The sequence below is a fragment of the Caretta caretta genome, chromosome 3, assembly GCF_965140235.1.
Source record: "Caretta caretta isolate rCarCar2 chromosome 3, rCarCar1.hap1, whole genome shotgun sequence".
Lineage (NCBI taxonomy): Eukaryota > Metazoa > Chordata > Testudines > Cheloniidae > Caretta > Caretta caretta.
In genome coordinates this window covers 116,444,788-116,460,914 of record NC_134208.1, presented here as the reverse complement: position 1 = coordinate 116,460,914, position 16,127 = coordinate 116,444,788, and the positions used below count along the sequence as shown (strand labels likewise).

Here is a 16,127-nt window from a genome sequence, read left to right as displayed (position 1 = left end):
CATTTGGGGTCCATTAACTACTCAAAATCTCTCTGCCATATGACACTTCAGAACATAGACCAATGGGCTGAGTTAAAGATAGTACTGAAATTAAGGGGTGAATTTACTGTCCACAAAGTCAGGTTTTATGTCCCTCCTCTAGAAGGATGATAGACTATGAAGTATATCTATTTTTATGGAGTTAAGCCCTAGTATCTAATATTATTTTAATAATTCTTTGTATTTAGTTCTGTATATAGTATATATTGAAGTGGCTAACTAATAGGTCTCAAAATGTAATTGTAAATGGGGAATTATCATAGAGGGGCTGTGTTTCCTGTGGATCCCTCGGGGACCAGCTCTTGGCCCTATGCTATTTAATATTTTTATCAGTGACCCAAAAGAAAACATAAAATCATCCCTGATAAAGTTTGCAGATGACACAAAAATTTGGGGAGTGGGAAATAATGAAGATAGGTCATTGATTCAAAGCGATTTTGGTCAGTTGGTAAACTGGGCACAAGCAAACATTACATGTTTTAATATGGCTAAATGTAAATTTATTCATTAGAAACAGAGAATATAGGCCATCCTTACAGAATGGGGGACTCTATCTTGGGAAGCAGTAACTGTGAAAAAGTTTTGTGGTGGGAGCAGATAATTACTTGAACATGAGCTCCAAATGTGATGCTCTGGCCAAAAGAGCTTAAGCAGGGGAATCTCAAGTAGAGGTAGAGAGATTATTTTACCTGTGTATTTGGCACTTGTGTGACTGCTGCTGGACATAATACTATGTCCAGTTCTGGTGTCCACAATTCAAGAAGGATGTTGATAATTTGGAGAGGGATCAGAGAAGAGTCAGAGAATGATTAAAGGATTAGAAAACATGCCTTACAGTGATAGACTCTAAAAGCTCAATGTATTAGCTTAACAAAGAGAAAGTTAAGGGGTGAATTGATCAGAATCTTAGATATGTGCATGGGGAACAGATATTTAATAATGGGCTCTTCAATCTAGCTGAGAAAGGTATAATAATATGATCCAATGACTGAAAATTGCATGTAGACAAATTAGACTGCAATTAAGCCATACATTTTTAATGGTGAGAATAATTGACCATTGGAACAATTTACCAGTTCTTATTATAGATTCCCCACCACTGACGATTTTTAAATCAAGGGTGGATGTTTTTCTAAAAAGTCTGCTCTGATAATTATTTGGGGGAAGTTCTGTGGCATGTGTTACACAGGTGAGTAGACAAGATTATCACAGCGGTCCCTTCTGACCATGGAATCTATTAATTGAAAAAATGTAAATGAAAATGGCTACTTTATGTAAAAAAATTTCTCACTTATAAGTAAGTCCTTCAAATGGTTTTGCTAATGTAGTTTTTTACGAGACTGACTGATTTGTTATACACTTAGATCTATTGATACATTGCATAGACTGAAAAAGGGAGCATTTGAAGAGCCAAATCTTCTAATTTGGGGGACTAAATGTAGTGTACTTGTAAAATTGGCACATGCATATGGTGCGTGCACCGCTCATGCAAAGCAGATAACTGCACGTATACGCACTTGAGCATGCAACATATGCATGAAATATGGTAGACACAGTTTAGCCACCTGCTCTAAGTGCATATTGAGCGGTAACAATCACTGGAATGGTTGGCAGTGTTAATTTCCATATGAATTTCAGGAGAAGGTTTCCAGAATGGATAGGATTGTCGCAGAGCACCATCAGTTCTCTCATGGCATAAAAGAACTCCAGGACTGGATGGCTGATACAGTACATATGCTGGAATCTTACTGTCTCCCCACAGCAGACAAAAGTGTTCTAGACAGCAGAATATTAAAGCTGGAGGTATGTTAACAAATGGCTACAAAGATGACACACACAGGACACATTACTTCAGTTGCTATGAAATAGTGACCACTATAAGTAAGTTTGCAAAATTCAAACACCAATTTTTCATTTACCTCAAAAAAACATTTGGAAAAATGTTGCCTTTTGGAGTAAAAAGGATAAGATAAAGATATACTGGACCATTGTGACATGGAAAATGGTGTAAATATTGAAGAAAAAAATTTCAAGATGATACGTCGTTAACTAAGGCTATAGAGAAAGTATGATATTGTTTTTAGTTACACAATCATACTGTGTCAAATGTTACAAGTGACTTAAGTGCTGTATTGTATAACTATCACATTCCGTTAATGTAGTTTATTTGTTTGTAGTAACTAATGCATTGCTCATTTAGGGGTAGATTGTGCCTCTCAGATAGAATCTTGCATTGAGGGTGTTACACTGCAACACCACGGTTGGGGGGGAGTATTGCGCTTAGAGAGAATATGCCAACTGATATCACTATACAGAAAACGTTGCAATGCTCTACCAAAAAAAAAAAAAGAAGAAAAGGTGGTGGATGATCATGTTTACGTTATTGTCGGTAACATTGGGCATCCCCAGCATTGTCAATCTCCAGCATTTAAAAATCCTGAGTCAGGCCCCAAAAATTATGAGAGTTGAAATCTCATGATTTTTAATCAAATCATAAATTTAGCATTCTTTTCATTTGCTTTCTGTTTTGAGGCGGGTTCACGTTTTCTGATTTTTCTGCACAACCATAAGAGCTAGACAGTTACTTTTTATTTTTAATGAAAGCTGAAAATCCCATACGTACACAACTCCAGGAGCTGGGTTTTAAGAAAAACAGCAAATGCTGAAAGATGTGATAAAATTGTGAGAGCTGGCAATACTGGGGTCACCGGGTTTCAAAAGTCGAGGCACCGCAGTGTTGTAGGTAGGTCTTAAACAGAGTTTTATTTCAGCACCAGAGCAGAAGGGCTCTTTCACCACAAAATATCTCCAGTTCTCCATGGATCACTATAGAGACAGTGGGAGTTCTAGTTCCCACTCTCTTTTTCTCTATAGTGTTCAGCTTGGAAATCTGTAGAACAAAGCCCTTTCTGCCCAGATTCCAGGAAAACTCTCTCTCTCCCTGAGTGCTAGGGTTTCTCTTATGGCCCAAACCCTTCCTTTGAAAGGCCTCTTTTACTAGGGAGACCCAGCTGTCAAGCCCACCCTCCCAATAAACAGCTTGTACAATCCATTCAAGGTGTAGTGTAGCAGCTTCTTTTCTAGTAACATTTATTAATCATTTCCTCTCTTTTTGGGAGAAGGACTACATACATGTCACAACAATGAGGCTAGAACAAGGTCTGTTTGCTTTCTAGAGACTGTTATCAGTGAAGCAGGAGAAGGAAATCCAGATGAAAATGATGCTGACAAGAGGAGAATCTGTTCTGCAAAACACTTCTCCGGAAGGAGTGCCTGTCATTGAACAACAGTTACAGACACTTAAGGAAACGTGGGCTTCTCTCTTGTCCTCTTGCATTCACTGTAAAAGGTAAAAAGAGATGTGAGTGGGGAATGGTAACGGGAGACAACACAGTTGAAAATATTAGTATTATCTCCAGAAGTCATATGATTACGAGACAGGCAAGGTGGGCGAGGTAATATCTTCCATTGGACCAACTTCTGTTGGTGAGAGAGACAACCTTTCAAGCTTCACAGAGTTCTTCTTCAGGTCTGGGAAAGGTACTGAGTGTGTGTCACAGCTAAATGCAAGGTGGAGCAGATATTTTAGCATAAGTAGTGAGCACTATTCTAAGGGACCATTCAAAGTGAAGTGGCCTGCTAACACCCCTGTAGTCATAGGACAAAAATGTGGTGAGCATTACTAATTACAAACATTTCCAAGTTTCAAACAATCAAGACTATTTATCAGTAGATAGTATCTGCTCCCTAATGTATGATGAGATATAAAGTATGGCACTTGGAGTCAAGTCTTATAGATTCTATTCCTTTATACCATGCTTTACCCATATATTTACTAGAGCTAGTGCACACATGGTTGAGGGAGATGCTGGGACTGCAAGCATCCTGTATCCACCACTAATGTCCTTTACTGTCCCTTTTCAGATGTGGGCAAGTAGCCTCAATATTGGTACCCTTCTATATATTAGCCAGCCAAGATCTGTAGCACTTTTCATAGGGCAGTTCAGCATATTACATGTCTCCTTTCATTCTGTCCCCCTAACAAACCTAAAACTTGAATGACTGTTTATTGCCTTATCTAATTGCTAGAATAATATGAGATACTGAATATCAACTGATATGTATTTTTAAATTGTAGTCAGCTGGAAGGAGCGCTGTCCAAATGGACAAGTTACCAGGATGATGTTCGTAAATTTTCCAGCTGGATGGACAAAGTGGAAGCGAGCATGAATGCTTCTGAGAGACAGTGTGCAGAGCTGAGGGAAAAAACAGCTGTCCTCAGTAAAGCAAAGGTTTGTTTACTGTTACTATAATCTTAAGAAAAATCCTCCGTGGTGGTATGAGTAATAGTTTTATTGTATGTTATAATGGAATAAATATTACCATGATGTCTAAACAGACAGATACAACTGTTTGATACTTAGCTTCTGCCCTGGTGTATGCACTAGAAATCAGGCAGATAGCTGTTCAGATTGAAGTCCTGTTTCCTCATTAAATTCTGCTGCTGCAGCCATTAACTGCTGGGGGGAGGAACAGTACTACAAACCATACTAGACAGGAAATCTCTCCATGGTAGGGTGAAGTTCAAATTTTGGCCAACTGACTTAAAAAAAAGCCTTAGAGATAAATCTTCTTCAAGTTTATATTCTCATAATTCTCTCATATTCTTGTTCAAAATGGCACAATATGCTACGACATTAGAATGGACATGTTTTACTTCACAGCATTGTTTCTGTGCTGGTGTATATAACTACACAGAGTGCTGGGCAACAGTGAATCAGTCCCATTCTGCATTATAGTCATACGCTGCATTTAGTTAAGTAATAATGTGTTTTGAGTCAGACATTTGATAATAGTAAATAGTAAATTGATATAAGTAAATAACAAGGAGTTAAGGGCCCAAAGTGAAGCCTCAGGAGCTTAATCCAGGTGGTTATTAATTGCCATGCAATGTCATTATTGCTGTTATTTCTCCAGTGAAGTCTTATGCGAGGTAGTTTCTTACACACATGCACATCCTTTACCACTTTAATATCTGAGTGCTTTTGAGTAGTGCATTAAGCAATGTGGCTACAATCTGGCTGTGATTCATTCCCGCTTTCATCCTCTCCCCAGGGAGAGAGGGGTATGTGCAGTGGAGTTCTATTTTGATAGGTATCTCTGGCTTTGGATTTTTTTTTCCCTAATGCATACACTGCTATGTGTTTATGAGAGAAATAGCAAGGTGGAAGAAATTAGTCTTGCACTTGGAGGAACTTGAACCATATAAATTCAGTGGGCAAAATTCCACTGTCACTTAGGCCTGTGCAGACCTATTGAGAAGAGAATCTGTAAGAGCAATATAAGTAAGCAACAAACTAATAGGCCAAAAAAACCCCACTAATTACCTTACAAACAAACAAGCTGTCCCTGGACTTGTTTGAATATTGATCATTAGTAAACCTGTTCATTTACTCTATGTTATGCAGTTACTCAGTGAAGAAGTGTTGAGTCACAGCAGCCTATTAGAGACCATTGAAGCAAAAGGCACTGGCATGACTGAGCATTATGTAACCCAGCTTGAACTCCAGGACCTCCAAGAACGATACAGGTTCCTCAAAGACAGGACAATGGTACAGTTTATCTTGTCAGTACTCCAGTGTTTTTCTTTGAGTTTGGGGTGGAGGGAGAGAGGGTCTGTTTGTTTGTTTGTTTCAGAATTTTTAATGTGTATAATTTGGGGGGCAGATTTAATATCTCTGGCTATCTTGAATTCAAAAGCAAAACTCTCATTGACTTTAGTATGGCTAGGATTTCACCCACCCGAAAGCTTAAAAACATCAGTGCAAATACAAAGAAGGATTTTTGTTTGACCATGAATGCATGTCATATGACAAATGTAAACACTTTGTATTTGTACTGATGTTAAGTAATTCACCAAGGGCCTACTTTTACAGTCACTGCTAAATATAGTGCTTAGTACGAGGCTGAGTTCCATTGACTTCCGTGTCATATGATCCATCAAAGTAAGTGCTACACTCAATGGTGCTTTTGGAAAGTTTGATGTCAGAGAGTGATGAAGGCTGAAGCAGTTTTAATACAGTATCTTAAAAAATCATGAACTTTTGAAAATTATATGTACTGGCAGAAACTCATCTGCAGTCGTGCCACATTGGGCTGTGATTTTGTGGCATCTGATAAAATAATAATCAGTGAGGGCCTGGACAAAATGTGAATGGGAAACCTAGGTGCAATAATAGGGATTCTCTATCAGTCCTGCATAATGCTTGGGTCATTGTGGTGGAGGTGCTATCTTTTACATGAGATGTAAAAATGAAGCCTAACCCTCTTGTAGTCAGCAAAGATCTCATGGCAGATATATTAAGCATGGGACTTAACCCTAGTGTCCTGAACAAACTTCTCTGTTGGTAATTACAGAAATCCCCCTGCAGTTTCAGTTGTAGATAATCTTTTAGTATTGCTTCTGAAAACACCATTCTGTAATGTTGCTGACATATGATGGCTATGGTGTTGTGCCCCAGATATGGCAGTGTTTTAGGGCCAGATTGTGAAATCAGAAGGACTACTCATGAAAATGATTGTTTATCAGTTTAAGTATAGGGTTCACTGTCTAGTTCTTAGTAATCAGCAAAGTTATCTTTAGATATAGCAAAACACTGTGAGATTCTCCATAAGGAATGCTATTATATACTGTAAATAAGAGGTGGAACTATTATTGTATGTAGTTGACAAGGGTCTGAATTCCTGAAAAGAAAATGGGCCAGATTCTGAGCTCACACATGTGGCAATCAGGAATAATTCCAATTAAGTCACTGGAGTTGTGCTAGTTTAAAAACAAAGTAAATGAAATAAAAAAGCAGGTCCATTGTTAGTATTAATCAATGCTTTAACTATAAATGTTCTCAAACCAAAAGACCAGATCCAAATAGCCTCAAATTGAGCCAAAGTTTCCATCTGAATCTACATCTTTATCTTCATAGATGCCCCCTCTCTTTCTGTAATTACACAAACCATCCCCCTGAATCTAGACCCCCTGAACTTTGGGAAAGTTCAGCTCTAGATCCAAACTTTGTATTTCATTTCTAGGATTTATAGTTTACAATACTTAGTCCTGCCTTGAGTGTAGGGGACTGGGCTAGATGACCTCTCAAGGTTCCTTTCATTTCTAGGATTTATAGTTTACAATACTTAGTCCTGCCTTGAGTGTAGGGGACTGGGCTAGATGACCTCTCAAGGTTCCTTCCAGTTCTATGTTTCTATAATCTCTTAACTGGTTGTGGCTCAAATGAAGTATTTTTAACAAACAGGAGGCTGTAACCAAATCTGAGAAACTGCTTCACTTACATCATGAGTACCAAAGAAAACTGAAGGCCTTTGAAGTATGGCTGGAAAAGGAACAGGAAAAACTTGAGTGTTTATCATATCTTGAAGGCGATGCTCAGACACATGAGTCAACACTCCAGGACCTACAGGTATAGTATGTGTGGCACGGCACCCGATCTAAATGAATTCCATTTGTAAAATACAATAACAATAATTGCATGACAGAGAGGTTGTATTCCTTGTTTATCTTGGGGAAAAAATTAAAGCACAGTAATGCAATTATTTTGCTGTTGTTTTTTAAAACATGTTCTAGACATGCAAAAGACTTACACGGCTTGATTTTCAAGTGCACTTCAACAGGTCCTCCCATTTGCAGGCACAAATAATGACATTTACTTTATATCTAACAACTTGATTTCTGGATGCAAATGAAAAGTCTATGTTACCCATTGTATTGGCGCAAAATGAAAGTGAAATCCTGACTCCAATGAAATCAATGGCAAAAATCCCATTCACTTCAAAGGGACAAGCAATTCAACTCCAGCCTATTAGTTCATCTCAAGAATGTAAGAACAGCCATACTGGGTCAGACCAATGGTCCATCTCGCCCAGTATCCTGTCTTCTGACAGTGGCCAAATACCAGGTGCTTCACAGGGAAGGAACAGAACAGAGCAATTATCACGTGATCCATCCTCTGCTGTCCAGTCCCAGCTTCTGGCAGTTGGCAGTTTAGAGATGCCCAAAGCATGGGGTCACGTCCTTGACCATCTTGGCTAATAGCCATTTGTGAACCTATCCTACATTAACTTATTTAATTCTTTTTTGAACCCAGTTAGACTTTTGGCTTTCACAGCATCCCATGGCAATGAGTTCCACAGGTTGACTGTGTGTTGTATGAAGAAGTACTTCCTTTTGTTTGTTTTAAACCTGATGCCTGTCAATTTCACTGGGTGACCCTTAGTTCTTGTGTTACAGGAAGGTGTAAATAACACTTTACTCTTCAGATTCTCCATACCATTCATGATTTTATAGACCTCTATTATATCCCTCCCCCTTAGTTGTTTCTTTTTCTAAGCTGAAGTCCCAGTCTTTTTAATTTCCCCTCATCATTTCCATTGTCCTATTCTGCATCTTTTCTAATTCTAATATATCTATTTTGAGATGGGGAAACCAGAACTGCATGCAGTATTCAAGATGTGGGCACACCATGGATTTATATAGCCTCATTACAATATTTTCTGTTTTATTATCATTGTTAGCTTTTTTGACCGCTGCTGCACATTAAGCAGCTGTTTTCAAAGAGCTATTTGACAGCTCCAAGATCTTTTTCTTGAGTGGTAACATCTAGTTTAGACCCCATCATTTTGTATGTATTGTATGGATTATTGTTTCCAATATACATTTGCACTTCTCAATGATGATTTTCATCTGCCATTTTGTTGCCTTGTGACCCAGTTTTGAGAGATCCCTTTGTAACTCTTTGCAATCAGCTGTGGACTTAACTGTCTTTAGTAATTTTGTATGGTCTGCAAATTGAGCTACCTCACTGTTCATCCCCTTTTCCATAGCATTTATGAATAAGTTGAACTGCACAGGTCCTAGATCTTTGAGAGACCCTACTACTTACTTCACTCCATTGTGAAAACTGACCATTTATTCCTACTCTTTGTTTCTTATGTTGTAACCAGTTACTGATGCATGAGGGAACCTTCCCTCTTATCCCATGACTGCTTAGTTTGCTGAAGAGGCTTTGGTGTGGGACCTTGTCAAAGGCTTTCTGAAGGTCCAAGTATACTGGGGATCCTTCTTGTCCACATGCTTATTGACATCCTCAAATAATTTTATTAGAGTGGTGAGGCATGATTTTCCTTTACCAAACCCATGTTGATTCTTCCTCAACATATTGTGGTTCATCAAAGACTTGCTTCAGTTTCTTACAGTTCCTTTTTATGGCTCAGACTATATTATTGTTGTTATTGGTACTATTCTTTTATTTAAATATAGTGGAAGTAGAGCAAAAATATCAGGTAAAATCTAACATTTTCAGCTGAGTCATTCTTAGAGTTTCAGGGGTAGTTTGAACTCAGAACTCAAAGAATCAATGCCTTCATGAACCAAAACTGGCCAAGTGGTTCACACAAACCACTGCAAACTGAAACGGGTCAGTTTTCTCGATCTCTAGATATAATATACTTTGGGCTTTGGTTTTGTTAATTGATTTACATTTTGCACAAGGACTCTTTTGTATAAGGTATTTGCTACCCAACTAGTGGGCTCAGTCCTGCTGCCTTTCAACTCCCGGTTGAAGTCTTTTGACTTTTAGGGATTGAGTTTTGTGACTTCCAGTTGACCCCATATATCAGCCCATAAGTCCATAGTCACACCAAACTTTCCCAGTTTTGCAGACTGCAGTAAATCTGGCCTGAATTTAAGTCTTTAAAGGGAAAACTTTGTACAACTCTCAGTCTACAATATAGTTAACAGTATTACAGTTAAGTACTGTCAGGTTCTAAAAGCCAGAACTAAAGGGATCTGAAGATGAAACATGATACCACTTTTTCTCTAAATCAGCTGAAATAAATCCATACTATCACATTAGAGAGTATTTTGTTCATTGAGTCTTAAGTCTTTCACGACTTAGCAACTGAGTGAGAGAGTTGTTGGTTTTTTTAGTCCTGTTCTTGACCTAGCAATAACACAAAAGGGCTATATAGTATTAATCAAATATAACATATTTATAAAGTTGGTGGGACAATTTGTAATTTAGGGCTGCAAATGTGAAATACCCACTATCTTACACGTGATTTTTTAAAGGGATTAAAGTCAGTGTGGATATGCTGTCTACAAAATTATACTTTTAAAAATATTTACATGGAAGGAAAGTTTCTTAAAATTAAGGATGGGATATTTGTTCCATAGAAATAAATGTGAAAAGAAGTATATGTTTCAGGTTGCTGTGTTCTTCTCTTGTGCAGTGTTTGAACAGATGGTCCCTTCTTGGCTTTTTTATTAAAGCCATTTTCGTTCTGTTCCGGAATTAACAGCAGAAACCTAAGTGTGTCTTCTGTTTCAAATATCTTCATCAGAAAACTGGGGACCATCATATTCTGTAATTTGGCTAGCCCATTTTGGTATCAAATGGATTTATGACGAACCTGAATTGCACAGTCTCAAAATAAAACCAGACTGGCTTAATACCCTGGAGGAGAAAGTTAATATCAGGACCTGGCAACAGTCTAACAGAGTAAAAACCAGCACGTTGTAATTCTTAACTATAAAGGATGCTGGGAATTAGTTTGTAATTGTATATGAAATATTTACAGGGAAAATACTGGTATATTTATTACTAAAAAATCTGGGCCATAAATCTCCAAACCAGCTGTTTCCTGATTTTGTATGCCTTTTTTTCAATCAACTTTCTTTAAAACGTGGTACCCTTTGTGGCTGTTTTTACCTACATAGGGCAAAAATAAGCATCTGGCTAAGAGCAATGGAAAACAGGTCCAGGAATCTAATGAAACAGATTTGGTTTTAAAAGTTACCACATTGGCAAGCTAGTAGTATCCTGGCTGCCAGCCCAAAAGCCTTGAGTTCAAGGATGTGCTGAATGGGCTCAGGGATCCCAAGTGCCCATGCCAACAAAGATGACAAATGTTTTGGAAGTTATGATCAGCTCAGCAGCTAAGGGAGGAACATATAGCACATTTTGGCCATAAATGTATCCCTTAATTCATTGAGCAACACTAGTGATTGTGTCAAATAAAATCTCTGCCAGGCTGGATTAGTTAAGATGTTCACAACCAGACTACCACTGAAGTGGTATAAGGTACTCAACTTTAAATACACTGGGTCATGTCATGGCTCCATTGAAGTCAAAGGGAGTTTGGAGCTAGGGTTTTATCTACTCTGCAAAACATGCTAACCACTGTTAGTGTAAAACATGTGAAGATGTTATCCCTGTAATTGTACACTTGCAGGAACTACAGGTCAATTGTGCAGAGGGACAGGCATTACTAAATGCAGTGCTCCATGGCAGGGAGGAGGTGATATCTTGGGGCATACCCCAGATAGAAGACAGAGCACTGGAGTCCATGCGACAGGATTGGCAAGTTTACCAGTACAGGCTTTCTGAGGCCAGGACCCAGCTAAACACCACTCTGAACAGACTGAGGTTAATGGAGAAAAAGTTTCAGAAGGTAGATGACTGGCTTAAGACCCTGGAGGAGAAAGTTAATATCAGGACCGGGCGGCAGTCTGAGAGAGCAACAAAGGAGATGCAGCTACAGCAAATGAAGGTAATGACTGTCCATCTATTTGAGCAACGCTGTATATATCACACATGGTGTATACATTACAGTGTAGTTCTACTATGAAAAATGACTGTAAATACGACATTGCCATTGTCTCTCAGGGAGTCTAGATCAAACTTGCTCCGCTTACAGGTGAAGAGATGATTTTGCCAGAGCTGTAATCTCAGTGTGGGATCTGGAATTTAATTGGCCTGTAGAGTGCATTGGCACAACTGAAAGAAGAGTTTGGTCCTGGAACTGGAATCTGTTCAACTCTTTTCTTGATGAGGGAACCAGAATTGAATCCAGCACACTCTCCCATCACACTGTTGACTGTCTCTGCTGTACTGACCAGAATAAACAACTACATTTCCAGTGTTAAGATACATGGTTGTAATCACATACAACTTGATAATGTCTGTCTTCTTTGTCTCAGAAGTGGCATAAAGAAATAACAATCTACAAAGATGATGTTGAAGAAGTTGGGGCATTAGCTCAGCAAATCCTGGAGGAAAGTCATACCACCAGTAGAATGGGAAATCAAGCTACCCAGCTTACCTCTCGGTACCAAGCTCTGATCCTTCATGTACTGGTAAGTAATGGTAATTCATTCATTATAATATTATGCAATGTCAGCAAAGGGGGAGACACAGGTAGGTATTATTTATTGGCCATGGTTACCACAAATTATTCATTGATATTGAATCCTCAAATCATATAATGTGCACATACAAGAACCCTCCCCTCTCTAGATTTCAGTGGGCTAGATGGATCTGGGCATTGTTAATAGGAAACAGACCTTTCAGCCAACTTCTGCAGTAATCATAAATTGTCACCATGTCATGGGTGTTAAACAATCTGTGTGAAATGTGTTGGTAGTCTGATTCTGTTTTCCTATAGACAGTTTGTGTAAGTTATCTACATCACAAAAAATATTCTCACAGGAGATACGGACTGATACCTCTCTTGGCAGTCCCAACAGACAACTTGAGGGTTCAGTGTGCATGGACATTGAATGAATTTTAGAGAAGTGCCTTCAGGTTGTCATGGAGGCGCATTGGTAGGGCGTTGTGGGGAAATGTGAACTGGCAAGGTCCATCTTGCAGATCACTTCAGATTATGGTACTTTCAATCTGACACCTCTCACAATCACTAAGCGTACATCTACACTTAAAACACTGCAGCGGCACAGCTGCACCACTTCAGTGCTTCAGTGAAGATGTTATCTATGCCCACAGGAGAGTTCCTCTTGTCCGGATAGTTACCTCAGGTCCCCAAGAGACGATAACTTTGTCAATGGAAGAATTATCCCAGCAACCTAGAACTGTCTACGCTGGGAGTTAGGTCAGTTTAACTGTGTTGTTCAGGGGTGTGCATGTTTCACCTACATAATTTCCTAGTGTAAACCAGGCCTAAATTCACTTAAAAATATAAAATAGAATTTTATCACCTGTACCCTCCCCCTTTAGTGCTAAAATATTACTCCATTTTAACATTAGTGATTGCTATACACACATGTTGAAAAGAGAATACAGAAAATCCCCATGAGAACAATTATCTGGTGGATATAAAAGGAATGAATTACAAGTCAATGAACTTCGTAAATTGATGATTCTTTCATAAAATAGTATTTTGTTGCTTTTATTAAACGTTCTCTTGTCAAGAAATGGACAATGATAAGCATTTCACTTTCTGTTTCCAACATTTGTTTGAAGGAACAAATAAAGTTCCTGGAAGAAGAGATTCGAAGTATGGAGGAGTCAGAATTAGCTTTCTGCACTTACACAGATTGGTATGGAGCCACTAGCCAGAACTTAAAAAATGTGGTAACCAAGACTGATGTAGTGGATAAAACAGCAATGGAGAAGAAAATGCAGAAACTAGAGGTACAGTACACTTGAACTTGGGATTTGTTAATCATTTTTCTTCATGAGTTAAGTCACATACACTAGTCCACATTTAATAGTGTACCTCCAGTTACTCATAATTCTGATTCCAACAGTCCAGAGTAGTTAGCAGCATAGCAAACATTGGGTGTAAAATTTGATGTTCTCCTGGTGTGTGGAGTTTGATGACATTGGATTAATAGTTTGGTAACTCTTCATAGTGAAATTCATCTTAATCCCATTCTTCTAATAGAGGGTGTTTATATTTTGATTTAGTTTAAAATAAAAGACACCCAAATAATCATGTGGTATAAATTTTATTATAGAAATGTATTGTGGGGAACAAAACTTTTCCTTTCCTCCCACTGAACTAACCCAGTGGTAAAACTCACACTTTACCTCAGAGCTGTGCATGAATTCCTCAGTCTCCTTGCAATATTTAAACCTACTATGCCAAAGAACAGCTTTCAACTATTCCACCTTATCTTGTGCACTTTGTATTTGACAAACTCCATAAATAAAATTCCCTAGTTCAACTCCTGAAATTTCACCACCTCTGGCTGATTTCTATTACGTGGTTTTAAAACATTGTATCTTTAATGAAAGCTTTAATTCCTTTCTGAGATGCACACTGTTTTGTTTTTCCCATTAGCCATACTTAATAAGCAGTGGAGAATGAAAGAATTATATTTTCTTGTATCTGTTCCACTTAAGCCAGCTTTTGAAATATTGACCAAAGTGATAAACCATGTAGTATTCACACTACGTCTACTGTCAGCATTCATTGTATTGCAATAAAACAGTACAGTGAATTTGAACTGTTTAGTTATCTCTTTTAAAGTGAATTTCTTGATTATGAAAAGTGATGAGCTGATAGTCTTGGAGAGAGAAGTCCGGATCCTCAGTTGGCAATATTGTGTTGAATTACAGCATGAACAGCACAAGTGCAAGCTTTTCCCTGCTAATGCATCTCATCATGGTACTGCAAGCAGCATCCCTAGCAGTGAGAAGTTCGCTCAATCTCTTTGGCCTCGATAGTTTGAAAAAGACATTGCTACTAGCATCTCTTTGACATAAAAATTAAAACAAAGGAAAATGAAAGGGAAAAAGACTCAGTCTGCTTTCTCTGTTAATCTCCATATTTTCCTTTACAGCTTCTTTTGCGTGACATGGATGTAGGCCACAATTTGCTGAAATCTGCCCGTGAGAAAGGTGATCGGGCTATTAAATACATGGAGGGAAATAAAGCTGACCAGTTAAGGAAAGAGATTGGTGATTACATGGAGCAGCTTGAAGAGCTGGCCAGCTCTGTCAGGAAGGAGCATATGGCCTTAGAGAAGTGCCTCCAGTTGTCAAAGGAATTCTCAGACAAGTACAAGGCACAGACTCAGTGGCTTACAGAGTACCAAGCCATATTGCACACTCAAGTGGAGCCGAAAACTGAATTATATGAGAAGAAGGCCCAGTTATCCAAATACAAGGTAAGAATTGATGCTGTGACTCCATTGTATGAATGAAGTTTTGAGCTAGAAGTCCTTGAGGTCCAAGTTTTCAGCTGTGGGGGCCTTAATAGATTCCATGAGATCCCTTATCTGGATGCTCAAATCATAAATGCATAGTATCTGTGCCAAAGAGCCAGTGTAAGCATCCAAATGTGGAATTTGGGTGCCATAATAAGTTCTCCATGTTTGAAGGTTACCCACCTGGGTCCAATTTTTGTTCTCATTTACATGGAATAAGTATGGAGTAACTCCACCGATATCAATAGTTATTCTGGATTTAAACTAGTCTAAGTGACAATAGAATTTGACCTGCAGTCTTCTGGAACTTTTCTGTCACAGCTGACATTGCCTCCTTATGCTCCTCTTTTTTTCTTGCTGTATTTAAGTTTTCTATAGAATGGAAAATAGGTTATAGTGCTATATATGGTACTGTTTACCACAAAGATAATGAGAATTAACTTGAAAACTGAGGGCCAAATTCAGAGGTGACATAAATGATGGTGTAAATTATATGGTGGTAACTCATAGAAGTTGTTACAGTTTAAAACATCGTGGGGAATGGAAGGGCAAGGATGTAGCAGGGAAAGCAACTAATAGGAGGGTGAAAAGGAAATCAAGATACACCTCTAATTAGTGCTTTTCCGACTACACACTGCCACCTCTGTGTGTAAATTACAAGAGTAATGTGTGTAAGTTACACATTTCCTCATTTAGCTTCCCCTACTCGGGATCTAAATTACACACTTTCTGTTGCACCTTTCCTTTGTATTCCTGAAGTGCATAAGTTTTCACCTAGCGATACATGCTAATGTAGATAATGTACTGCATAAAGTTGTTTGTATTGCCTCTGATTTTAACCCTGAATATCGAAGGCATGCAAACTCCTTCTCATCAGTGTACTAGTTTTACAGGTGTAATGATACAATGAATTGAGCCAAATTTTGTTCCGCAATACACTAATGTCAGTGGGGTTACTCTGGATTTATGCTGATGTTGCTGAAAGCAGAATTTGGCCATGCCACACATTTGGCTAATTTAAAATACCTGTTGATCTATTAAATGGTCTGAAAAATTCCAGCCTGTGTCG

The 16,127-nt window shown here is 38.4% G+C and overlaps 1 protein-coding gene across 13 annotated transcripts in view; it reads left to right on the top strand.

Moving 5' to 3' along the window:
- Positions 1 to 16,127, top strand: part of SYNE1 (spectrin repeat containing nuclear envelope protein 1) — a 499,708-nt gene that overhangs the window by 268,224 nt on the left and 215,357 nt on the right. For all 13 annotated transcript variants that reach the window (XM_075126812.1, XM_075126813.1, XM_075126818.1 and 10 more), the window contains 9 exons: positions 1,678 to 1,842; positions 3,216 to 3,388; positions 4,178 to 4,331; positions 5,508 to 5,651; positions 7,347 to 7,511; positions 11,341 to 11,658; positions 12,089 to 12,244; positions 13,368 to 13,538; positions 14,693 to 15,019. In XM_075126812.1, the coding sequence (XP_074982913.1) occupies positions 1,678 to 1,842; positions 3,216 to 3,388; positions 4,178 to 4,331; positions 5,508 to 5,651; positions 7,347 to 7,511; positions 11,341 to 11,658; positions 12,089 to 12,244; positions 13,368 to 13,538; positions 14,693 to 15,019 (1,773 nt within the window). The remainder of the gene's footprint in view (positions 1 to 1,677; positions 1,843 to 3,215; positions 3,389 to 4,177; positions 4,332 to 5,507; positions 5,652 to 7,346; positions 7,512 to 11,340; positions 11,659 to 12,088; positions 12,245 to 13,367; positions 13,539 to 14,692; positions 15,020 to 16,127) is intronic.